Raw genomic sequence first — 26,896 nt, forward strand, 5'->3', positions numbered from 1 at the left:
GCACAAGGGTCGGGACTAAGAGAGCCATAAAATCTAAATAACGTAGCCCAATCATCCAATCAAAAATTGCTCCTGGAGCCAAATGCAGCCCTAAACAGGACATGAGCAGTGAAAAAAAGATGGATGGATAAAACAAGCGAGAATATTTTGTTTAATCTGTGAACCACATGCAATCATCAAAAGAGCCACATGTGGCTTGCGAGCCATAGGTTCCCCATCCCTGCTCTAGCACCACGTGACCCTGAATCGGATAAGCGGTGTTGAAAATGTCAGGATGGATAGATTATTGCACAGGTGTGCCTTTGGCTGGCCACAATAAAAGGACACTGAAAATGTGCTGTTTTACTGTATTGCGGGGGGTCAAGTCATAAGTTATTTTTGGCCAATCATTTACCCAGTTCAAGTTAAATTAGGTTACGTCAATTTGGAAACTTGAAGGGAACTGGACGGAGGAGTTTTCTTGGTGGTTTTACGGATGAAGAACAATGCAGGAATATATGTTATGAGGTATGTACTCATCACTAAATCCACTTCAGACCGTTCAGGATTCAAAGCCGCCAAAGGGTCCAGAGTCCAGAGTCCAAAGTCCTACCTGCAACCGCAAGCCTCGACCACCATGTCCTCGTATTGCTTGTAGACCACGTTGTTGCCCGAGTCGATGTAGAGGATGCTGATGGGGCTGAGCTTAGCCGGAGCGCAGCAGCTGGGCGGCATGTGTCCCGGGTTCATGGAGTTCATCAGGGTCTGGATGATGGCGTGGTTGGTGGGTTCCAAGTGTGAGCGCAGCGGGAAATCGCACACACCCTCGCAGTGGAACGCCTCATAGTCCAGCGGGGCGATGATCCAGTCGTCCCAGCCCAGCTCGCGGAAGTTGACTCGTAGTGGTTTCTTACTGCACCTGGTCCTGGATCTCTTGCCCGTCCGTTTCCCATGGCGGCTCCTGGCTGCCGCCGTCCGCCTGCTGCGTCCGGATTTGAACCCGGGCGCACGGTTTTTGGCTCGACCCGCCCGTTTCTCGCCGAAGAGCGTCTGCCTCCGCTTGGATCTGGTGAAGACCACCAGGATGGCCTTCTTCTGCCGGGGCCTAGCATGTCGGTGCAGACCCAGTAGGCTTAGATCCAGCTGTCTTTCAGAGTTCTCTGACTCGGCCATGAGCTCCAGGCAGAAGTGTTTCCCGACGCTCTCCTCTTGGCGCCTCCATTCTTTGAACGGCTCCCACACATCCAGGACCTCCCATCTGGGTCTGGACCATTCCTGCAGCTCCAGGGTTTTGGAGTCTAAGAGCCGCCGGTCCTGGCACGAGAGCAGATGAAGCTCCACGGGCTCAGACAGGCCAACATTGCCGGACAATTTGGTGTAGAGCCTCAGCTCAGCTCCCAGGACCTTTGCGTTTTTTGAGAGGGTGGACACGTCGAAGAGATAATGTTGCCTTCGCAGAGGAGAAAGCAGGAGATCGTCTGAGGAAAGATGATACACAGTCAAAAATAAATAAATCCAGGTGAATTATTGTGCAATAAATGCACCAAAAAATATCACAAGAACAAACCAAAACGGATAAAACGATTGCTTGAAAAACAAAAGAAACACAAGCAACAGAAAACAAAAGAAAGCTAAACAAATCTGTATCGATGAGACACACAAAATATTGTGCAAAGGCCACAAACGGTAAGAACACATAAAAACCAAAACAAATCATGAAAAAAAACAATTCACATTAAATATTGTGTAATTTTTTAGATCTTGTCCAATTTTCCAAAAACTGAAAATTGTCCACTAACTTAATAAACGTGACCCCCAAAAAATATTTGAGAGACTACAGCCCAAAGCGGGCTGGCAGAGGCTCCAGCACACCCCCGACTCTCGTGAGGATAAGCAACTCCAATAATGGATGAAGGGATGATCCATTAAAAACTCACTGAAAAACATGCTAAAACGCAAAACAAATAAAACTAATAGTGCAAAAAAAAAAAAAACTTCACAAAGGTTGAACAAAACAAACAAAAAATTCCATAAAACAAACACACGACAACACAGTAAATTATTTTGCACATACTTTATCAACCGTCCACGAAAAACAAAACCACACAAAAACAAATTCTTGGCCAAACACTCAAAAACACCCAAAAAAAATGTCCAACAACAAAAAATATATTCTCCAAAAACAACAACAAATAAATTACTCAACAAAAACATTCAAAAACACCTTTCGTGCATGGCCATGAGTGAAAAGATTATGCACATAACTTTTCCGCAAAACACACAAATAACACAACCAAAACCAAGTTAAAAACTAAATGATCCCCCAAAAACAAGAAAAACTAAATAATTGCAAAATTTAAAAAAATAACTTACAAAACCCATAAAATTCAATAAGCAAATAGAAGAAATTGTCTTTCCAACACATTAAAGATATCAAACAAGAGGAACAAATAACTACAAATCGCAATTAAATAACAACACAAATAAAATCATCACCAAAAAAACCCCTAAAAAAGCTCACCGTCCATCACAAAATAAAAAAAAAAACACAAAACAAATTGTCTGCCTCAAAAACACAAAAACAAACAACAACAAAACCCACCACAACAAAATTCAGAACCTAGTCAAAAAGAAGAACGAACAGAAATAAACAATTCTGTCCACAAAACAACATAGACATCACAAAACCAAACAACCCCCCATGCAAAAAAAAAAAAAACTAAACACATTTCCCATCGAAAAACAAACCCAACAAATGCACAATAACTTCACAAAACACACCAAAAACAAGAAGGTACTAAAATAATCGTCCACAAAAACAACTAGAAAACACAAAATCAAACTTTTTTTAAAAAGCCACGTTAAACACACCACCCCAAAACTATGCATTGTAAGAAATGTGTTGCAAATGTTCGCATGCGTGTTTACCTTGTCCGTGGTCCACAAAACTAGTGATAGTGTTGGCCGCCTTGGAGGACCGGAAAAAACTGGCGTTGAGTCCCAGCTTCTCGGCCGTGGAAAAGGTCTTATAGATGGACATCATGTAGTCGTGGGGCTCCACGCGGAACTCCCTCAAATAGCGGGTTGCCTCAGCCTGCTTGGCCGCCTTGCCCGGTGGCGAGAGGGTCAGAGGGCGCCCGGGGGGCAGCCGCCAGGCGAACACCAGAGCCCCGCATAGAGCGGCCACGAGAGAGACGTCCATGGGGGCCCTGGGAGGAGGGGCCGTGCGGTGCCACACACGCAATTTAGTGTCCAAGTGAAGTGCGCGCGGCGAGTCAAGACGGGCAAAGTTAAGTGTTAACCCCCCGCCCCCCCCCCCCATCCTAAAATGAAGGCTGTAAAAGTCTTTGTGGGAGTCCTATACACGCAGTCACTCCTCCCCTGGCGAGGGAGCTGAAAAGATGCCTCTCTCTTTCTTTCTTTCTTTTTCGTTCTTTCTTTTACTCATATTGTGTTGCTCTGAGCTGCAGTCTCCGCGCGATGCGTGCGGCAGTTGCCATGGAGCAATTGTGCCCTCTAGTGAAGTGCAAAATAACGCACGCAAAAAAAAAAAAAAAAGAAAAAACGCCTGGCGGACGTCGATCAGGACCATGGACAGTGGAATGAAAATTTCATGGCATCTACGTGTAATTCTCGTAGTTTATTGTACTCGTGAATGAGGCTGACTTCCGATGAGAGAAGTGAGAACGATGAAAATAAAACATTTTGGGCAACAATGTTTGCGCAACATAGCAAGCAAGCTGTTTTTACTTCTATCTTTAAGTTGGGGTTCAATTAAAACGCTTTCATTCCACAAGACGTACTTGTACGTCTTTTTTAAATTAGGCCCCGCCTACCAAGGACGTACTTGTACGTCTAAGTCTTTTTTTGCGTCATGGAGAGGAGGAGAGTCTGATGCAATCTGTGAATGATTTAAAAAAGCGACCAGTAGGTGGCAGTGGTGTCTCACGTGATTGAAATGCATGCTTTTACAAAAAGCAGAATCACCATTTTCATGACATGTAGCCATTTTGTAATGCCGATTGCTGAAGAATGGATAAAGATTTTTTTCTGCTGCCCAAATGTTATTTTGGTATGCTCCATGTTCATATATCACTAGAATTTTTTTGTGAATGCAAACACTTTGTTTTTCTCCTTTCGACCCCCCCCCCCCAATTTTGCTGCTGTAGACTGTAAATTTCCCCAGTGTGGGACAAAAAAAGGATATCTTATTTTATAACCACATATTCTGTGGGCCTTGCAAGATCAATCAAAATCCAGTAAAACGCTGGGTTTTAGGGGGTTGCTCCAGTTAAAATGGCTGAGATTGAATGAGTTAAAGGGACAACGGTTCCTGTAAACCATGGGTGTCAAACTTATTTTAGTCGCGTTGGAGTAACATCAACTTCAGAGGGCGGCCCGGTGGCCCAGTGGTTAGCGTGTCGACCTCACAGTGCAGAGGTACCGGTTCAATGATTGATAAGTAGTGTCATGTTCTCCCAGTGCCTGCGTGGGTTTTCTATGGGTACTCTGGTTTCCTCCCACATTCCAAAAACATGCATGGTAGATGGATTGAACACTCGAAAATTGTCCCTTAGTTGTGAGTCAGTGTTGTGTCCAAGGACTGGCAACCCGAGGCCAAGGCCAAGCTTTGTTCATATGTATCTCCCAAATTAGCTGGTGACCGGTCAGTAAATGTTTTTACACGTTTCCCCCCCTCAATTGAATTGAGCATCATAGACTTTAATAACTCGACATTTGCAATTTCTGGAGAATTTTGAGTGTGAATGCGGAAATGCTGAATGGAAAAATAAAGAAGCTGCATGTTGAATTAGACAAATGAACTAGAATGAATTGAATTTCTAATGGGAACCATGTGAACCTGGGATGTTACGTGTCCCAATGGGAACAAATAGGACATTTTTGGTTGAAAATGTAGAATTCTGGGAAAACGGCACATTTTTGGAACTAGTAAAATAATAGCTAGCAAGATGTGATTTATTATTATTTTTGGAATATCAATGACATGGAAGTAGTTGCATGTCAAAATAATGGGCGAGAGAGAAATGGGAATAACATGCTTTTAGCATGCACACAATTAATGCACAAATAAATAAGAAAAAAATCATATTTTGAGTTAGTAAACCCAAATTATTATTGTTAATATTATTAAATTATCACAGAAAATGGATAGATGATTTAACCCGGCACATTTTTTTGTCGCAGATGGTGACTGGACAGCGCACCCTAACAAATGGGCAGGTCATCGGTGCAGCAGGGGAACCTGTAAATGACGCTGACCAGGCACAAACTGCCAGGCAAGACGGTGCTACCCGTGGCGAACACGCTGTCGTCAGGTACGGTGGCTCGCGTGACGTTGTCAAAGGGTGTCTGAGTGGGCGTGGGGATCTCCCGGACGCTGAATTCCTGCGAGGTGGCACGCCAGTCGTTCAAGCTGAACACCATGGTGAGGTTGTCGCCACTGTTGACCATCGACAGGTCGCTCAAGTTGGCCCAGCAGGAGCGGAATAAGATGGTGGAGTTGCCTTCCAGACCGTTCACGCTGGCGCCGGTGGAGTCCTTCAGGCTGGCCGTCACCGTCATGGTGGTCACACCCACCGAGACGCAGTCGCCCTGGAGGTCAAAATTGTTGGGAAAATTTGCGGTGTGTCAGAGTGGAACGCGGCCTCCCTCTAGTGGTATGTGAAAGAATTGCTGCTTGAATTTGAGTATTTTGAGAGCAAAGTGTTTTTTTTAGTTCATATACAGGTATCTCTTGTCGCAAATTGATTTAATTTTTTAATGTATTCATTATGGCGGCCCGGTAGTCCAGTGGTTAGCACGTCGGCTTCACAGTGCAGAGGTACCGGGTTCGATTCCAGCTCCGGCCTCCCTGTGTGGAGTTTGCATGTTCTCCCCGGGCCTGCGTGGGTTTTCTCCGGGTGCTCCGGTTTCCTCCCACATTCCAAAAACATGCGTGGCAGGCTGATTGAACACTCTAAATTGTCCCTAGGTGTGAGTGTGAGTGCGAATGGTTGTTCGTTTCTGTGTGCAATGTGTTAAAAGATTTATCAAGAATCATTTCTATCAACAAACATTTTAACTTCCTAAAACAATGCATTAAAAGAATCAAATGCTAATACAAAAAAAATGGTATTTGACCAGGGGTGTGTAAACTTTTTGTAGCCACTGTTGATGACATACTGGATTATCTCTTATGTAACTTCAGCGGCTGTACCACGGGAAATATAACATAAGACATCTTTAAGACGCCGTGAAACAAATTCGGCAGCATTTTTGTCACGTTGTCGCTGTCAAAAAGCGACAACAACCAACGTGATGCGTCACTTATCTGCCTGCGTTGAAAGCTCATTAGTCGGGTGTCAAAAGAAAAAAAACAGCAGACACTGATAACCAAAATAGGCATGACTTTTATTTCTTTTCTCCAAAAAATGCTTGTATAACAAACAAACAAAACAAAAGAAAATATGAAACGCATTACAAAACAACACGATGTAAATGAACCTCAGTCTGGGTTTTACCTATGGATCTATCTTGCTAGCTGAAATGGGTTAAAAAAAGAGAAAAAAAAGCAGACAGCAGAGGTGTTGGTCACAAGGCCGCATGTTGAGCAAGAAACGCGCGGATTCTCTGCAGGAGCTCCTTTTTCACGCTGTCGGGAACCAGTGCTAAGGGAAGGATGGAGAAAATAGCAAAATTGTTAGCCGAATAGCATAATTGCAAATTTTTATCTAACCATCAAAACCGCAATGTACAACACCAATGTCCTTGCTAAAATGGCTTTATTTTTCTCTCTTTGCAGATTCTCAGTCATCACGGCCACGGTCATCTGACAAGGTTGAATTATTCTTTTTCTTACGAAAATGTTCAAAAAATGATTTGGCTTTAGTTGAGATTGCAATTTTATTGAAATTATAGTTACTCACTACTTTCCTTCCCAAACCATTCCATTAGTAAATGTATTACGTTTCATGATCAGGATAAGTTTTGAGGGAAAAGTCATTTAGTTTACCTTTTTGAAAAACCTTGAAATAAGACATTTTTGAGCAGCTTTCATGGGCCAGTTAGAGTAGCAGAGTGAAGATGGGTACTTGAATATCTATTAGACTTTTAACCACAACTTTATATTTGACATATAATAACACTGACTGGCATGTATTCTTTTACCTCTGAAAAAAAAAAGACTAATTGCAATCTTCTATTTCATAAAATCTACATGTACTGTGTGTCACACTGCCCCCTGGTGGCCACTTTGTGCACACGTGGAGCAGCAGCACAATGATTAATGAATTACATATTATTATTATACTATTCAATTATAATATTACTGTGTGATTTTATTGGGTACAATACTGTGGATTTTTTTTAAACTAAAAACGTGTTATAATTTTTTGGGTGGTCTTTTATGGGGGCTGTAACGGATGAATGGTATATGATTCGAGATATGTATGTTTTGCTCCTGTGTTCTCTGGATCACTGTGCAAACAACGACAGTTTCAAGGAACCGTGTTTTCAATACTTTAGACGGCTGCCTTGGTTGGCAGCCGTCTACAAGAGCTCTGCTTTTTTTTAAGTCTTTTGTTTTGTCATATGGTGTTTGTTGTTCTTGGTCTGGACCCATTGTTGGACTGTTTTCAGCATTTAGCATTGACATTCGTCGAAGTAGAAGAATCTGTGCTTGATTGTCACACCTTCTCGACAGCACGGTATATACTTGTGTTTTTTGCGCCTGTCATTTTTTTACTTCCCCGTTTAGTTCAGCATGATTGATAAGTCTGCGTTGGTGCGTCTCAATGAATGGCTGTTGGAGCCGATGATGAGGAGAGAGGAGCCTCTGCCCGAGCGCAGATACGTATTTGGAACCAAAAGTCGCTGTTTGGAATTGAAGTCGATATAAATTTGACAGGAACTTGAAGTGAACCAATGTCTTTTATCGTCAATGGACGCTACAGCTTCTTGTTTACTCTCAAACTTGGCTTTTAGCCGACGTGTGAGACGTCTCTCTATAACTGCTTCAAACAACAAGGCGTGTACAGGAATAGTTATTACGATTCGTATGATTGTCTTATGTTAACTGTTCTGTCAAGGGCTTTGTTACAGCTGCAGCTCTTGTGAAAGCGCTATATAAAGATGTATTACCTCTGCCTTTTGGTGTGATTTCGTTGACGAGGTCCTCCACCGTGACATGGTCGAGGCCTTTTTCTCGAATCACGTCTGGACACACGGGATGCAATGTAACACTTATGAGAGGGTCAGTTTCACAAGTGTACACAAAAGAGGCCTGATCACAATTACTACCTTTGCAGTGTGCCTTAAGCTGATCCTTCCAACCGCATTCCACCAGCTTTGCCCTGAGCAACTCTTTCAACCTGCAGAAATGGCAAAAGTACTCACACAGGTGGAAGTACAGACACTTGGGTCAAATTAAATGGACTTATTCAACTCCTTTAAGTAAAGTAAAAAGGTGGTCAGTAAAATGACTAAGTATACCCGTAAAATCTACTCGAGTACAGTTGCAAATAGTTTTTTGTAGGCTGGCCCAGTTGTACATTCTCACTTTGAATTGTGCAAGCGCACATAATTTTGTGGCCAAAAGAGTGTATAAAATGTCTTTCTGAAAAAAAGAGAATAAACGCCCGTGATCGTTGTAAAGGACTTCAGTTTGCTCACCGCTCCCTCTCGCCCATTTCAATCAGCTTCTGGTTAATAGCAGCCCTCATCTGTGAGTCCTTGCTCATGATCTGATGGGGCAATAAAAGCGAATAAGCACATACGAACATATGTTAGCGAGGTAAAAGAGAGATGGATTGTGAAAATTTTCGTTGGTTTACCTTTTTACTGGATGTGATCTGCTCGGGAGCACCTTGTCCCTCGTTAACAATACACCGGCAAAAACGCGGCTGGAACTACTTTGTTTCCGCTCCGACGGTGCTGTTCGATAAATTCACACAAAATGTCATACTATAAATACATTAATTCAGCTGAAGAATTTGGTCATTAAAATTATATTATCACCCGCCGGAAGTCTGCATTGGTTATTTTTTAATGAAATTATACTGGCGCCTCAACTTCCCATTTCCGTTCGCCGCTAAAATACCCCCGTCCGGAAACAAAAAACGCTCTCTCCACAAGTGCATAATAACGTACCCCTTCCTCCCTCTCACTCCAAAAATAAAATTAAAATAACCTTGGCTGTTGAAATCTAAAACAAACACCATGACCACGTCGAATTATACCCTAAAGGTAAACAGAGAGCTGTTGGACCCAAACTTCGAGAGTTACCGGCTATCCTTGGACGTCATACCGACGTACAACGTTGAGCTGGACGCTGGTAAGTTTGAAGTTAGCTTGAAATTTTCGCAAGGCACACATTGTACGCAATTATGTCATTTTGCATTAAAAAAGAGCTTCATAACCACTAGATACTCATATTTGATTATTTAACTTAATGATAAGGGCGTTTTAATAGAACCTTAATTCGCTAGTGACCTTTTAAAAGTAAACTCCGCCAAATTATAAATCTGAATTGTCGATTTTAGATGTTGGCCAATGTTGTCGTTTAACCTTAGTATGTCTATAATTACATAAATAAATTATAAAATTGATTCCGTATGTATTTTAAGTAGTGTGTGCGATACTGCAAGATTAGTGTCACTCTGATACCCAGGAAAATCTTGCCGATATTGTATTGATACATTTTAATATTTAGTTTATTTATCATGAAATCTGAAAATCTTTTCACGGCCTCCTATAATTTTTATTTTCTTTTGGCAATGTTTATAAGTAAAAAGAAAATGAATTGCATGCAAAAGTTGTTGTGGTTCAATTTCTGTAAATATAACAAGTATTAAATATCCCCATTTCCAGTTAATGCAAAGTTGTACTTGGATTCAATCAGACCTGAGCTGTATTATATCAGTATTGCATAATTTCAATGATGTAGTCATCTTTACAACACATATCACATAACAATGTGATGACACTGATATTTATCAGCATCACAAACAATGTCATTAGATTGACCGTGTCATTTTATCTTGTTTAGCATGTTTGTGAGAAGGCAGCATGTCGGTTTCGCAATTTGCAGGTTCTGAGACCAAATCCTGATGTGATATTTGCACGTTCTCGCTTCCATCATACATTCTAAAAACATGCATTTTAGCTTCACCAAGTCTCTACATAGTCCATCATTGTAAATGACTGTGTGTCTATATGTGCCCATCAATTAATACCTCACTTGCTTCTTTCTTCGTTCTTGTCTAACTTGGATTGGCTGACAACCAGTCCTGTCGTTCGAAGTAAACTGGGATAGGCCCATTTTCTCCACAACCCAAAGGAGGTTGGATGGATGTTTGTAGGACTCATAAAATGAGTCGAAGTTAATTAGGTTAATTAGATTGGCCAAAGCCCATCATTAAACTTCTAATCAGGCCTATTAGGTGACCAAAAAGTGGCTCATCATGTAAATTGCACTATTTGTCCAGCTTATGAATAGAGGTGCTCTTTGTGATGTGGCCACATTATCCTTTTTTTGTCAGGCTGGCCGATATGGCCTTGTCATAAAAGCTCTACTCCTGTTGCAATTGATTCTCATCTCATGATCAGAGCATGAACGCCATGTCCAAATAGTCCAAAAGGTAATGTGCGATTTCAGATATTGCTTTAAAAAAAAACACTTAATAAATAAATATGTAAATAAGAAGTCTTTTATTTTGGGGGAGTGGGTTGCAAAAGTTTCTTCTCTGCCTGACCTTTCTGCTCTCTCGTTTCCGTGCAGCCGTGGAGGAGGTGACGCTGAAGGATTGCCAGTACACGTTGGAGCACATGCGTGCGTTTGGCATGTACAATTACCTCCACTTGGACCCCTGGTACCAAGACAGCGTGTTGTTTGTGGACTGCAAAGGGCGAGTGCTCAGTCTCACCGTCACTTTGGTAGGCCTGGAATGGTGCTTTTGTGTGTGTGTGTGTTTGTGTTTCCTGGGCAGAATCCTCCAGTCTTGTTCATTTTGCTTTGATGCCTCTGTTCACCAGCAGGTGGTGACCAACAGCACCACGTGGCTCGAAGTGCTTTGTATCTTTCATTGCACCAATGAACGAACAAGCAAAGTGGTGGGCAAAGTTTTGGGGCTGAAGGGCCACATTTGAGATTCAAAATGGACAGATGGGTATATGATGAGTATATAATAATGTATTTGTAAGATACTGTCACCGTCTGGAGGAAACCTTCTGTGTACGTATTTGGTCAAGTTCAAGGTGTACTCCGCCTATTACGCCAAGACAGCTTGAATGGGCCCCAGCACGCCCACGACCCTCAGGATAAGATGATCAGATAAACGATGTCTGGAAAGTTTCTAATGTCTCATTTTTGATGAGCACTGAGACTTATGACCCGACGAGATAGCGGATAAGACCGTTTTGTTTTCAAGATGAAGCTCGGCTTGTCTCTTGATTGATTGGCACATCGGCCGCACACTTCACACAGTTGAGCGATGTTCACCCGATGCCTTGTTATGTCCCAATCATCATTGCCGCGTGTGCTTGTATGCGTGCGTGTGTGTAGTCACGTTCGCGCCACAGATGTGGATGTGCAAGGCCAGTTTGCCACGTAAAACTCCCGGGACCTGTCGCTACGGCAACGGGAAGGACACTCTGTCGATCACTAAAGAATCATGCAGGCTCGACTGTGTGTCATGTCGTATTTGTTGTTTTCCCCTCCTTGCTTCTTTGATTGGCTCCGAAGTGGAAGTGTGACTTCAATTTTTGCACTTTGGAAGTAATAGTAACAAGAATAGAAATAGAGAAGCTTTACTGGTTTTGCTGTAATTAATCATGTGTTGTATTAAGATGAAATGAATGTGTATGGGTAATTGAATTAAAGGTATTGTTCCTATTGTGCAGAGAAGCCGCGTCTCGCAAATTCCACTTTTAACCAAAAATGCAGATGAAAAAATGTAGATTTATTTGAACTAGGAACAAATACTTGGAAAACAGTCAAAACATTTTTTGAGGAACTGAAAAGTTTAGAAAAATACAAAATGTAAAAGAAATATTCGAGGCATTCACAAATATTAGATAAAGGTACAAATAATGTTGGGGGAGGAAATTACAAAAATGTAATCAGAAAATGTTTTAACTTTGTAGAGCAACAGTACAAAAGTTGAAGGTAAAAATGATGATGAAAAATGACATTGAAAAGAGATTAAACAACAATACAGGAATTGTTACATAACAATATGCTATAACCTTGTCGTCCTTTTCTACGGTCGGCGTCATCTTTCTGTGTTTGTTTGCTTTTGCAGGACACAGTGCTGGGCAAGCCAAGAGAGGTATTTCGCCTGCCATCCGAATGGAACCAACGCGAAGACCGCGTGTGCCCCTCCCTCAGCCTCACGTCGGCCACCTGGGCCGCCCTCTCCGACGGCGCCGGGCGACTCTACCTGCTTCGTACCAGCAAACGGGGAGACAGTATCCATGGAAAGTGGGAGGTTCGTATGCTTGCTTGCTTACTTTGTATCCTTTTTTTTAGCCTTGGTTCGCTCTCCTCTACTGTTGTGTGGTATTCCACAGGGTTCAATTTTGGAGCCCCTGCTGTTTTCATTGTATTTGCTGCCTCCGGGTTCCAATCTTAAGAAAGCCTGGTGTTTCTTTCCACTGCGATGCGGATGATAGTCAAATCTAGACAGTCAGTCTGAGCAAAAGGGACGCGTTCTCTTTAAGGCCACCTTTGTCCTATCTGGAGGAAATCAAGGCCTAGATAGCACTCATTTTTTTGTATTTCAATGAAAAGAAATCAGAAGTTATAGTGCCTTATTTAAAGCCATCAATCACAAACTTGGATTTCAAGTTAGACCAGCAAATTGGTGCTGTTGTTGAATTCAGCTCTTTTCATCTTGGGTGGCTAGTTAATTTTGAAACTCGTCTTACAACACATTTTATTCTATGCCTTTTGACTCAGCATGAGACTCGGCGTTGTGTGTTTTATGTTTTTTACTATTGTCATGGTATAAATGTATTGTTTTAATTGTCTTTGTTGTTGTACGTCAAAATTGTACTCCATCGACAGCACTCTGTTTGCAGCCGTGGTTGATTTAGGGTGGATATAAAAAGCTTACACACCTGGGGTTTAAACAGGATGAATCAACTTTTCTTACCCACTGTTATCTCGAATCATATCAATGATTGATGTAAATAAGGGACTCCAATGGGCTATTTGCATTTCCAGCCGCTGTTCACAGAAGACCTGGGCGGGCCCTTCATTGTCCTCCACAGCGTGGCCCACATCCAGGCGGGCACCCACACACTGGAGGTCCTGCTGCTGCGTGTCGTCAAGGACACTCAGGAAACAGCGGGAAGTGGATACTCGGTGACACTCGAGTGGATCACGGTCACCAACGCGGCAGGGCAAGGTGTGGGCAAGAAACTAAAATCCTTTTGGCTGCCTTGTTCTTTCCAGCGGTTGGTGGCCATTTTGAGGGCGGGGGGGCAATGCCCAAAACTACGTGTTTTCAGCCATTTTGTTTCAAAGTGGTCATTTTGGACATTTTCGGGGACCTTTTTGTCAAATAAGCCAACAAAACACCCCCCCCCCCACCTCCCCAAAATAATTCACAAAACTACCGGTACGTAACAAACTGTATACCGGTAATTTGTTTTTGTACCAAGCTAATATTCTTCCACTTGCAACTACAAGCATGTTGCCATTAAATATCGCTTTCAACTCGCCGTCACATTATTATTACCGGTATTTTTTTTTAACATGGCTACAGGGGGCTTGTAATAACTGATGTCTTTTCGCACAAGGCTTGGAAAAGAATTACAAAGTGAAGAAGAGGTGCCTCCTCCAAGGAAAGTCGGTGCCTCATTACGCCGCCGTGACGCCTCGGGGCGACGGTCTGATGGTGGCGTCAGAGAGGCCATTCGACTTCACGCACGTGGACGGCGAGCCCCTCAAGCCGCCGCAGTCGGCGGCGGATGAACAAGCTATGGAGGTGGAGAAGGCAGGTGGGCAGAAGACGAGCTGTTTTATTTTATCATGTTCAATTTGCTGCAATGAAGTCGTGCTCATAGTCAAGGCAGGCGAGGCATCTGACATTTTCTTCTCTTTGTGATGGTCGAATAGTGTTATTCATGCCTGACAGTCTGTCATTCATTGCATTCATACAGACCACCGTCTTTTTTTATTTCAATACATTTCCATCTTTGGGAATACAGTAGACATCCACCAATCGCCATTTTTCAGTTCATTGACCCCCATTTATTGCAATAGTTCTAGGCTCATGCACTAGATACAAAACAACAGTGAAAGTCTAATTCTGTCTAACAGAAGTCCACAGTTCAATACCTACATAAAATGGAATTAGCACGATGTAACGGAGGGTTCACTGTATAGTAATTGGTCCCAAGGAAGTGAAAAAGTACAGCAGAGACAAGCTTTGTATGTTGGGGAGGAGCTGGGTTTAGACTGGGTTGTTTGTGGAAGTCACGCAGAATCTTCACCGTATTTCCAGTGCATTTTATTTTCAAAATCCGTTTGTGAGGCATTTATTTTTAAGGGTGTGGTCTTTTAAGTTGACTTGCCAAATTCAGCATCTCCGCAGGTGTAACGAAGCATACAGTAAATTCCTATACAAACAGCACAGATGTGAGCACAGCACATTCATCATCATTTCGTTTGCTCCCTTCTCACTCCCCTGCACGTTGACTGGAAATGTTGCGGTTGAACAAATATCCCCCCAAAAACAACACATAAAGACAGCTAAGCTATGGCACTGTTTGACATGAGTACATATTTGCAAGTACAGAGCAGCAGGCCTACGTTTTGCACTTTTCCAAAGCTTTGATGTATCCCGTCCGCTTTAACTCTTCTCATAAGACTCCACCAAGGATCAACGAAATTACTTTTTGCCTGCCAAGTGTGCACTCGTGGAGTGAACCTACATCAAATCACAAAATGTCAACGAGGGCCACTACACCACCTCGTATTTGAGTCGCAGGCTGCCTCTCGCGCAAGACGAGGATGTTGATTCCGAGATGCCAAACAACATCCTCATTGTTGTCCTTCGGTGACCTGGTGAGAGAAAGCCACCCAGAGAAAAAAAATGCACCACAGCATTTCTACCTCAGGTCAAAAGATTTGCTCCCGGGTGTCACTCAGCTGCCAGTGATCGAAGAAAGGAGGGAAAGCTTGACGATAAGCAAACTGAACCGAACATTCCCGATTAACAGCAGTTCTGGTACACAAGCTAATCTTCCAATTAGTCAGACATCGCTTGATGTCTGACTAATCGGAAAATTTGCCTGAGCCCAATCTGACTAATTAAAATAGAGCAGCAGTGACAGAATAGCTGCATAATATGTGATACGTCGACTACTGCCAAGATCATGCCACAAATGGCAATGTCTCATACAAGAGTGGCAGTCAGACGCAGTAGCAGGATTTTTTTTTGGGGGGGGCGGTGGGTGCTCGTATAGAGGAGTTTCTTGTACAGACTCAAGTTGCAAGGTTGGCTGCTCATAATCAAATATGATTGTAAGTGCTCCTCAAAACAAGTTTTGAAGTGCTAATTATAAACACTCGATGCCCCTCGCAATCCAGATCCCGTCTACTTCTGGCAGCAGACGTCAGACGACATCACGGCCACCGTGCGCCTGCCTGAGGGCGTGACAAAGGACGCGATCCAGTTCCGGCTGACGGCGGACTCCATGAGCGTCGGCGTGCTGGGATTCGCCCCCCTGCTGGAGGGCCAGCTGTACGCCTCCGTAGACCCCGAGGCCTGTGCCTGGATCCTCAGAGATGACAAAAGGTTTGTAGTCTAAAGACGTTTTAGAGTAACACTTTATTTGATGGTGATTGTTATTTTGGCCGTCCGCAGCCTGGAAGTGAGTCTGCAGAAGCGCACTGAAGGTCCCATGTGGCCCGAGCTGGTGATGGGTGACCGTCGAGGGGAGCACGTGATGAGCGATGAGCAGGCTGCCCTCGTCCAGGAGAGGCTCACCCACCTGACCTCAGCGGACGTGGTGAGCCAAAGACTTTGCTTTCTGATGCAGATGATGATTCGCCGATGTTTCAACTGCGACAGTATAGCGCCAAATACTGCCGATGAGGACTTACTCCATGTTAGATGATTTGTATATATTTTTTTTTTTTTGCTTTACAAATCATTGCCTGGTTTTGGCAGCCAGCCTCCACAAGCACTCGATACCTTTGTGAAGTAACTTTGACAAATGGTTTCCCCATTTATTTTTCAAAGTCCTCAGTTTTCCCAATGGGAGATAGCTTGTCATTTGCTTTAGTCACTTATTTATTAACCCATTTAATCGCAGCCATTTTCACTGGAGCAACCCCCTCAATCCCAGCGTTTTACCAAGGCCCACAGAATATTTGGTTCTGATGCTATATAAACATGGAGCCTACCAAAATAAAGTGTGGACTCTCGTCTTTCATCTTTTTCCATTCTTCAGCAATCGGCATTATAAAATGGCTAAGTTTCATGAAAATGGCAATTCCTGGGCAAAAAACAGAAAGAGAGCAAAAAAAGCAAGCAGAAGAGGCACCACTGCCACCTACTGGTCGCTTTTTACATGATTTACAATGCAAACGGCTTATTCTCATTCACAGATTGCATCAGACCCTCCTCTTCTCTATGACGCAAAAAAAAAAGACTGAGACTTAAGCGCAAGTCCTTGGTAGGCGGGGCCTAATTTTAAAAAAGTACGAGTACATCTTGTGGAATTAAAGAGATAACATTTGCATTTTGTCCTGAAATAATACAGGCTCCCTTTTCGCCTGCATCAGTCAATTAAGGTTGATTCAAAGTCTTAACGCAAGGTCCTCCAGTACAGACAGTTTTGCTCAGTGAGACATATCAGTGTCCTCATCAACCACTTTTATTGTAATAACCTCATTCTGGTCTCGATAGTTTACATCTCGTCTTTCAGGCATGCTCTGTTCTGCTTTGCCTCCTTTTCAGATTAAATTAATCCTTCCAATTTTTAAATTAGCCTTCATATGTACTGATGACCAGCCCCTTTCAGGTGCTCTGAGCCCCCCTTTACTCGCACAATATCACACCCTTAGTCAGACATTTGGGGCCCGCTTCCTCTCAGCTGGCGTCATCTGTTCCCTAATTTGGCTTCTCCGGGCTAATCAAGGCCTGCTCTCATGCTAATAAATGCAGAACAAGAATAACTCGTCCGCCTCTGTGCTCTCTTGACGGTTTCCCTAGCACGCTAATCCCGACCTGGACAAGCCAGCCTGCAACTCCCAAGAACTTGAGGACTGCGACGGATACCCTGAGGACACCTCCACCCTAGTGCACTTCGACGGCGAGTCGCTGAAGGCCACTCAGGTGGTGAGTACACGACAACTTTTGACATTGTCGAAACTCCCCCACCCGGTGCACGAGGGCCTGACGGATACGATCTTTTTGTGGCCGATGGCATTATTTGACAGAATAAAATTTCAGGAATGATTAATCGGACAATGAATAAAGAAATATATACAGAATGAATAACACAGCTTATTTTTGTGTTCCATTGACGATGAAAATATCATTTAAAGGCATTTAACCTTTTTTTCCACACTCTACTGACAAAAACTACGGACATTTGCCTTTTTGGTGACATTTCAGGACGAGCCTAAAATGGATTCAAACCTTTACACGTGAACCTAATGCGACCTTCTCTACGTTTTTGAATGCACGTGTCCAACTGTTAAATGTTTCAGTACTTTTTGCACAAGTTGCTGCTCTCTAATGAGGAGCGTCACAGCAAAATTCACAACTGGCTTTTTTTTACACCGTATTTAAGGTTTAAACTGTTAATATAATCAATTATGTTAATAAATAAATAGTTTATTTTAAATGTTATTTATTTATGTCTTTGTTCGTTTATTTAGCTAGCTAGCTAGCTATTTGCCTCAGGGCTTATGAAAAACAAAAAATGCAAATGTGGCCCAAGCAAGGAATCCTATTGGATTGTAAATAGGCTTTAATTGAAGAAAATATATGCTTTTGGATAAAATGCTAAACAGATTAATATATTACTGCTATTAAAATTGAACAGAACCGTTTCTACATGCCATGGAATTTGAATATGAATAGATGAGTTTATTTTCCTGTCCAGCCCAGCGCTGTAGTTCAACTAATTTGTGGGCTTATTGAGAGTCAGCCCTGTAATTGAAAATTCATCACACACTGATGTAGATTTACCTTTTCTTTTTGGGTCTGTGTGCGCTTGCCATTTTGAGGAGCGTTCTTCCAAGGAGACTTCCGTCCATCCATTATCCGAACCGCTCATTGTATCCTGTAATGATGCTTTCCTGCTATAGTCCGTTTCTGGGCCCTCTGCATCGTATACGCACTTAGGATGGTGTTTTTATATGATTTATGGTGGCATTAATGTCGCGCTGAGGTATACTTTGTCATTTACAGCCCCGTCGGTTGGTGTTTTATTGCTTTTAGTTTGATTTAGCTCATTTGAGAAGCTTGCATCCATCCAGGTGAGAAAAGGCTCCTGGTGACCTTCTCGGCACCAAGGTGAACAATGCGTCACATGTGCTATTTTTATCACCAGCTCGGCATTCATCGAAAACATGTGACACACAAGTAATGTGGTCCTTGCTTTCATTTCCAAACTTTTTGTTTTTAAAGAATGGAGAGGGGGTCTGAATGATGTGTGTTTCAGGGCAAATGGCCCTCTCTCTATTTGGTTGTCTGTCCATTACAAAGCTCCCACAGGAGTCCACTTCATGGCCTAATGAATGAGAGGTTCATCATTAGCTTGAATGTAAGCGATGCCGTGTCTTTCCGGAAAATGAAAAGCCCTTTTAATGTTTCCCCGCTGCTCACAAATAGCCATCCGCCCTTTTTGAAGGCTACCACTGCCTGTGGGAGCATGTGACTCAGTGCATGTGTGCGTTTCTTATAACTTTATTCAGCGGAGGCTTATCTTCCTGTTTTTCTTACAGCCCGCTTTGTGCCAGTTTTAACATGTCTTTCCTTCTGCAAAAGACCTTTCATCATGAAATTGCAGCGGATCCGATCCATTTAGCACCTTTTGTTCTTGATGATCAAGTTGAACTTCCCAACCTTATTCTGGCTATCTGCTTGAAAACAGAGCAAGTCAAACAGAAAAAGGTCTTTATTTTTATTTATTTTTTATTAAATTGATGAGCAATAGTTTGTGATATCAGCGAATGGTAGCAAATAAAACAGATATGATGTGAGCATCTCTGCTGTTTTTTGCCGCTGTCTCTTTAAAAATGTTCTTATAGACTTGTTTTTGTAATGTCGGCCTTTGATGGCTGCGTCCTTGTCCTCTTTGTATCAGGAAACAGGTTCTTGAGAGACAACCGCGGAGTGGTTGCCAAACAATAATTAGACAGCATTAAGCCTCAGCACCAGATGAGGGCTGTGATACTCGACATGAACAAATGCACAATGACTCATTGTTGACAGCATTATGCATCATGCATAATGCCGATTAGATCAAACCCTCCCTGCTATCAGACTAAAGCTGGATTGGATTGATTTCCAATGGATTCAGCTTCCACATGTGCATTGGTACCTCTGCTTACGAATGTCTCTTCATACGAATCTTTCAAGCTATGAAACGTCTCAACAGGAAAATATTACCTCTTGTTACGAAAGAAATTTCAAGATACGAAAGGTAAAAAAATACAGTACGGGCTGCTGGTCGCAGCTCCCAGTTTCCTGAACGCAACATACTTATAGCTGGTCCGCCATTGGCTATTCCTGAGCATTATCCTGGCATTCCATTGGCTAAGATTAAGATATCCTTTATTCGTCCCGCAATGGGGAAATTAGAGCGACGAATTAGGGGATTTACATGGAAAATGTGTCTCTACTTACACAATTTTCTAGTTAAGAATTTTTTTTTTCCTAGAACCAATTAATTTCGCAAGTAGAGGTTACCACTGTATTTGAAAGGTGAAATCCAAAAGGCTTTGGATTAAAAATAAATAAATAAATGGACGGCCAGATTATGCTTATCATATTTATCAGTGATGACAACAAAAACATGTTCCTAGCAGGCAGCACCAGTTAATCAAATTGTGTCTGTAATCCAAAAAATTTAATCCACTCATCATCATACTGCACCGCCCACGAAGTGTCCAGTTCCTCCATCCACCCGTTGCGGATTGTCATGTCATTTCATGGATGACTGACAGTCGATTCACGGACTAATTGTTCATGTCTGACAGTTAGTTCGCAATGAGTAATTATGCCTGATGGGTGCAAAATTCACATCAAACATTTTTGTCACGCTAGATGCCTCCGTGCCCATGTTCACTTTATCTCTCGTCTTGGTTTTGATTGTTCACATTGAAGCTGGGTCATGTTCCTCCCCAACATCCTCGCTTGCCATTTTTGCTGTGTTTCTCAGCACTGGCCTGGCAAGTGGCGGGAAAATGAGATTTGGAGTGGAGGCGTGAGAGCTCGCTGAAACGCTTGTCTTCGCCTTCCACTTGACGAGGCGCTAGGGCTGGGCGCTTTAAAATGAAATCTCCTGATTATTATTTTCACGAAAGTCCTATTCAGGATTTTAAAACCCCCACCGTCCCTTTGCTTATAAAATTGTCATTGTGTTTATTCAAACCACTTTTTGTGATTATGAACACACACAGTTATTTAAAATTATTCATTCATTCATTCATTCATCTTCCTAACCGCTTGATCCTCACTAGGGTCGCGGGGGGTGCTGGAGCCTATCCCAGCTGTCTCCGGGCAGTAGGCGGGGGACACCCTGAATCGGTTGCCAACCAATCGCAGGGCACACAGAGACGAACAACCATTCGCACTCACACTCACACCTAGGGACAATTTAGAGTGTTAAATCAGCCTGCCATGCATATTTTTGGAATGTGGGAGGAAACCGGAGCACCCGGAGAAAACCCACGCAGGCCCGGGGAGAACATGCAAACTCCACACAGGGAGGCCGGAGCTGGAATCGAACCCGGTACCTCTGCACTGTGAAGCCCACGTGCTAACCACTGGGCTACCGGGCCGCTATTTAAAATTAACATATGACAAATAGTGATCAATAATTAGTGATCAATATTAATATAAAATAGCCACCCAGCATGACGCAGGCGCACGTGTCTCATCTTGACGTTACGAAAAGCAACGCAGTTAACCAGACATGAAAGGTATAAAAACTATTTGGTGGATTCCTGTTGCCCGCTCGCAGGTGAACCTGGGCAGCCATCAGTACCTCTTCACCGTCACCGTGGACCCGGCCCAGATGCCGTGTTTGTGCCTCCGTCACGACGTGGACGCCCTGCTCTGGCAGCCGCGGCCTGACCGGCCCGCCGACATGTGGGAGCACGTCGCCACCTTCAACGCCCTGGGTAAGAAAGTTCATGCTCGCCTTGATTTTGAAAGCAAATTTATTTAAAAAAAAAATTGAGTTGAAATTGCATATGTATTATTCATTCAACAATAAAAAAAATCTCATTTTAGTTGTATGATTTAGAATTAATTATAAGTACCTAACCAATTATTTACTGCAATTAATACGTTTCTTGAAGTTTTAATGATCTATTACGATTTCAATTGTATTATGTATAATGTTATCAATTCTATTTAAATTGTATTATGTACATATAATAAATTCATTGTGACAAATGATAAAATAGTTTGTGTTAATAAACCATACATTCCCATTTTCTATTGTATTGTAATTGGTGCGAATAATTTAAAAAAATTTAATTCTCATGTTCGTTATATCATTTGAAATTTAATTTTAATGAACTAACCGGTTCATAAAATACATGAAAAATATTGTGTAGGTAATGATTTTTTAAAATTTGTATTGTTTATAAATAATTCAATTGGAATTAATGAAACAATTGTTTAATAAAATGAATCCAAATAAAATGTGCAGCGTATGTGTGGTAGTTGTTAAATAATTCCTATTCATTGATTGATAATTTTGAATTATTATAATTCATGAACTAATTATTAAATAAAATACTGGTATACTTTTTAAAAAACACTTATTGTCAATGATTGTGCGCCGTGTGGGGTGTATCGAAGCCTATCCCAGCCGTCTTCGGGCAGTAAGCAGGGGACACCCTGAACTGGTTGCCAGCCAATCGCAGAGAAGAAGTCTCACCGAACCTATATTAGTTATTTGTGGAGGATAAGGAATATTTTCTTGGGTTTTGTCATCTTGTCTCTGCTCTTGTTTACATTTTTTAAAATAACTAGTGCAATATTTATGCTAATTTTGTCAGTCAGCCTATAGCGTTTCCCATTATTGTCTTCATTTTGTTTACTTTTGCAGTAAACTTCCACTGGTAGTGCCAATAAGTAGTTTGAAGCAAGAACAAGTTAATGCATGACTGGATTACATCTGTATGTCTCGAAAAAAAATACAAGTTTGGGAGACGGTTAGGTCAAGTCAAGTCAAGTCAACAAGTCAACAGTATTTAAAGAGCACTTTCAAACAGCCATCTCTGCATACAAAGTGCTGTACATGGAGCAATTTAACATGAACAATAAACAGTAAGACAAATCGGTAATAAAGGCGGTAGAAAGCACCAAACAGTAAAACCAAGAACAAATCTAAGTCATGCGAAACAAAATATTCAGACATTGGAAAAAAAAATCATAATGGAATCATCAAAAGTAATTAGATTATTAAAACCGAGTGTCAATTCAACCTTGGGGGTCCGGCTGCTTCACAGGGCGCCGCGTCTTGCATTCACTGCAAGATGCTTGATAGATTTTTTTTTTTTTTTTTTTGAGAGCAGTAGAGACACCATTCCCGTAATCTAGTCTACTGAAAATAAAAGCAGGAAGAAGGGATTAAAAAAAAAATTAGACCAGTAAAGACACAATTACAGTAATGGAGTCTACTGAAAAGAAAAGTACAAAGACATTTTTCTGTGGTGGGATGTCTCAAGTCTCGCAAGTCCTAATAAGGAAGCAGAAAGAGCAGTCGGAAGGCTGCAAAGGGGCACTTGTGCTAATCAGTTTTTTTTTTCTCGTGGCGGATAATTAGTTTTTCAGCTGCCAGAAAGCTTTGTGCCCTTTTGTTTGTCGCATGCCCCCCTGCCCCCCACACACACCGTGTGCCTCTTTGCAACATGTTGCGTCTATGTCACATAAATGTTTTACAGTGGTTTCCTGAACAAACCAGATTTGCGTGAGGCTCATCAACGGTATGAGTTTAGCATGCTAGCTTAATTGTGAGCGTGTATCTCCTCTTTGTTAGGCTACGTGCAGGCGTCCAAGCGGGACAAGAAGTTCTCCACGTGCGCCCCTAACTACTCATACGCATCGCTGTGCGAGTGCCTGCGCCGCGCCTTCATCTACCGCCAGCCGTCCCCGGTGGACGGCGTGCTTTTCAACAGGAAGCTTGGCAGGGAGGTAGGGCAGGTTGCCAAGCAACAGGTGGCCAGCCTGGACTCGGACAAACCCGTGCTGGGATTCAGGGCCACCGATGAGAGGCTCTTCGCCCTCACCTCCGGTAACCTCTTTGTGCTGAAGGTTAATAATAATTAAGATGGATGCAGAGCAGTCTGGAAAATAAACGTGCATTCCCTCAGTCCGAAAACGTCAAATGTCTGCTTAGTCCTTGGGTGGAACAACTCAGATTTGATCATAATTTAAATGATTTTAGTTAGTTAGTGTAGTATAGATAGATAGATAGACATATATAGATAAATATATACTGGAGCCATCCCTGGTCTATTATCTCTATTTTTACCATAAATTATTTCACAACTCATTTTTGTGAATTCATTTTAGAAAGCACATCAAAAAAATTAAGAACTCCGGCGGAATTCAACAATTTATGCACTGCGAGAAATCTTGGTCAACTTTTCTTAATATTAAGTCTCAGTGGGACGGACCTCCCCACGTTGGTAACCCCTGCTAGAGTGTCTGTAACGGACGCATCAAAAACCAAATAGCGCACCTCGTTCCAAAGGAGAATATTGAAGTCATGAGACGTTATCTTGAAGTGAATTAAGTCAATGCGCCGCCCCTGTGTACATACTATAAGTCTCCGGCCACTTGGACATGCAGGTTTATTATTCTCCACACGCCCGCCAATTTCCCCCCACATTCATAATTTCCTGCCGTTCCTTCTTCGTCAATTAGATTGCTTGACATTGCACCCCATAGCGCTGCAACTTTGACAGTTTGTAATAATTTGCATGCATTTGCATAAATACCATTGATGTAGTTTGACCCGAAGCTTGCTGTCTGCGGAATAGCGATCTTGTTTGACGCTCACTGGGATGACATGCAAGTGTGTTTTTGCCCTGTGCGTCGTTATCACGCATGATGCGCTATCAATACACCACTCGAAATGGTTACTTATTTAGTTGTATTAATAAGTCTATATCCAAGACTAGTGTTATGAATTTTAGTCAACAAATATTATGAGATATTGCAGATGAGTTAGCTCTCTAATTAATAGCTCTTTAAAAAAAAAAAGAAAAATACAACTCTGACTTTATTATCATGTCGGCTTTACATGACCAGGATTTTGGAGCCAATGTGTGTGTGTGTGTTTTTTTTTTTAAACGGTAACCGATCAATCAGAAGATGAACCAATCTAAAAATGCCTGTATTTTTTTTAAATCAATTGGAATTCATTCTTGGAGGATTTCTTTTTTTTTTCCTTGGAAATACATACAGTGCATCATCTTTTTCTCACATAAGGTCTGTCTTTATTCTTGTGAGATCACAACATTATTCAAGAAGTAGAGTACAGTTATCCCCTTTCCATAACGGGATCTGGGTTGGTTTTCACGCTATTTAATGTATTTTTAAAGTACAGTTTATATTTTGTTCTCCCTCCCATTTATTTTGGCTGACACACTATTTTATTAAAACACAGTCCAAATATAAAATAAGAACGATGAAAACGGGAAACATGTTTCTTCAGTTTTTGCTGATGATTATGGGATGCAAAGTCCTCTTCGATCCTGTTTTTTATGCCTACGTTCATTTTATAATATACATATTTAGCTATGATTATTGACATGCATTATGAATGACAGATTTCCTGTGTGTGGTGTTTTGATAAGTGTCAAGTTATTTTGTCATTTTTTGACCTGTTCTCATTCATCCACTAAATCTTGCAGAAAATAGTCCATATCCTCACTTTTGGTTCTTTTCGTATTGCCTCTTCTTGATTTTTTTGTTTTGTTTTTTGATCCCCCTCCCCACCCCCCCAGGCAGGAGGGTGATAGGTTCTGTGGAAAAAAACACGTAATGTCATTAACAGCGTACAATTGAATTTCCTCTTCCTGCCTTTTTTATTAGCAAGCCTAAAGCAGAGGTGCAAGGAGGCCTTCAGAGTCAACAGGTCGCCTCTCGCTCATTTCGCTTGAAAAGTTGCAGCGGCGCAATTCCTAATAAAGTTCCGCACGTCATCCACGTCAGGCGTCTGATGCAGAATCACCTCATCTCTCACCTCAGAAGATGGATTTGTTTTTCTCTCCGCTCCACATACAAAAAGCATCGGTGCTTTTTCACCACTCATGTCCAATGAGCCGCACATTGTTTTTAAATTTGATCTATAAAATGCGTTCTAATTTATAGCTACAGTATTGCGCTGTCATTAACAAACTCCCTGTTGCTGAAGTATATTACTATTGTTATTATGAAAATCTGATTTGATGTAGGGCGGCCCGGTAGCCCAGTGGTTAGCACGTGGGCTTCACAGTGCAGAGGTACCGGGTTCGATTCCAGCTCCGGCCTCCCTGTGTGGAGTTTGCATGTTCTCCCCGGGCCTGCGTGGGTTTTCTCCGGGTGCTCCGGTTTCCTCCCACATTCCAAAAATATGCATGGCAGGCTGATTGAACACTCTAAATTGTCCCTAGGTGTGAGTTTGAGATGGTTGTCTCTGTGTGCCCTGCGATTGGCTGGCAACCGATTCAGGGTGTCCCACGCTGACTGCCCGAAGACACCTGGGATAGGCTGCAGCACCCCCCGCGACCCTTGTGAGGATCGAGCGGTTCGGAAGATGAATGAATGATTTGATGTGAAAAAAATGAGGGCAGACTAGGAATCGGCGCAAAATAACTTGCATCTCTGATTTAAAAAAGATGTAAAAAAACAAAAAACAAAACATGGACCACTTTTATTCCTGTTTTGTAAATTCTGAGAGTTTTTATGGAAAATTCTGACTGGGAGGGGGGCAAAAAAAAAGTCCTTTTTAATGGAAAAATAGCATTAGCATCCACATTATTAATCGTAAGCCTCAAGCCCACTTCCACAAGCATCTTTATTGGCAGCACAACACAGCTCCACTTTCCAACAACGGCGGCATCTTAAATAGGACTTGCAACTAAACAACACCCATTTATCAGTGAGGGCCAGTAATCAATATAAAAATACAATCTTATAGATTTTTAAAACAAGTCACAGACATTAAAACAGTCTTGCACCAATACGCACACATAATTTCACACATACACAATAGATAAAACGGTGTTAATCGGCAGCGACGCAGCATCTTCGTCCTCTTCCTCCGCTGGTCCCGTCGCATCTCCCGCTCCATCTGACAGCCATTCACATTCCGTGCTTTCTTTATAAATAAGGACAGAACAGGAGCTGAATAAAAGCCTTTTTTTTCGGTCTAAGGAAGAAAAAAAAAGTTGCCACCCAAAGCTCACATACGAACATATGACATGAAACAGAGTGTTTCGAAATGCATGACCGCTTCAATTAACGTCATCCTCATTGGGATCTTGTCAATCAAGGGAGGCGGTTGCCAGGAGACTGCAGGCAGCCTTCTTAGTTCGGCCTCGTGTCCGTGATGGCGGAGAAAGGAAATGTGCACTGTAAAGAGTTGTTTCCCAAAGCAACAGGTTAGTTTTTTTTTTTTTTACAGGTAAAGTTTTTTTGTCATGTTTGTCATCTTGCTATGTACA

The 26,896-nt window shown here is 42.2% G+C and overlaps 3 protein-coding genes across 3 annotated transcripts; 1 reads left to right on the forward strand and 2 right to left on the reverse strand.

Moving 5' to 3' along the window:
• Positions 1-3,421, reverse strand: gdf6b (growth differentiation factor 6b). Its single transcript, XM_052072595.1, has 2 exons — positions 2,908-3,421; positions 1-1,457 (listed from the first exon to the last, which is right to left on the reverse strand). Exons 1-2 carry the CDS (start codon positions 3,299-3,301, stop codon positions 589-591), a joined length of 1,263 nt encoding a protein of 420 aa, XP_051928555.1. The 5' UTR covers positions 3,302-3,421; the 3' UTR covers positions 1-588.
• Positions 3,422-6,369: 2,948 nt separating this feature from the next.
• On the reverse strand, positions 6,370-9,021 carry eny2 (ENY2 transcription and export complex 2 subunit). The gene is made up of 5 exons (XM_052072645.1): positions 8,811-9,021; positions 8,650-8,720; positions 8,278-8,348; positions 8,119-8,193; positions 6,370-6,647 (listed from the first exon to the last, which is right to left on the reverse strand). Exons 2-5 carry the CDS (start codon positions 8,715-8,717, stop codon positions 6,571-6,573), a joined length of 291 nt encoding a protein of 96 aa, XP_051928605.1. The 5' UTR covers positions 8,718-8,720; positions 8,811-9,021; the 3' UTR covers positions 6,370-6,570.
• Positions 9,022-9,070: 49 nt separating this feature from the next.
• nudcd1 (NudC domain containing 1) lies at positions 9,071-24,520 on the forward strand. Its single transcript, XM_052072567.1, has 10 exons — positions 9,071-9,310; positions 10,757-10,911; positions 12,279-12,464; positions 13,202-13,385; positions 13,780-13,980; positions 15,575-15,782; positions 15,852-15,996; positions 17,205-17,330; positions 21,190-21,349; positions 23,221-24,520. Exons 1-10 carry the CDS (start codon positions 9,196-9,198, stop codon positions 23,508-23,510), a joined length of 1,770 nt encoding a protein of 589 aa, XP_051928527.1. The 5' UTR covers positions 9,071-9,195; the 3' UTR covers positions 23,511-24,520.
• The last annotated feature ends 2,376 nt before the right edge of the window (positions 24,521-26,896 follow it).

The sequence above is a fragment of the Hippocampus zosterae genome, chromosome 7 (assembly GCF_025434085.1).
Source record: "Hippocampus zosterae strain Florida chromosome 7, ASM2543408v3, whole genome shotgun sequence".
Classification (NCBI taxonomy): domain Eukaryota; kingdom Metazoa; phylum Chordata; class Actinopteri; order Syngnathiformes; family Syngnathidae; genus Hippocampus; species Hippocampus zosterae.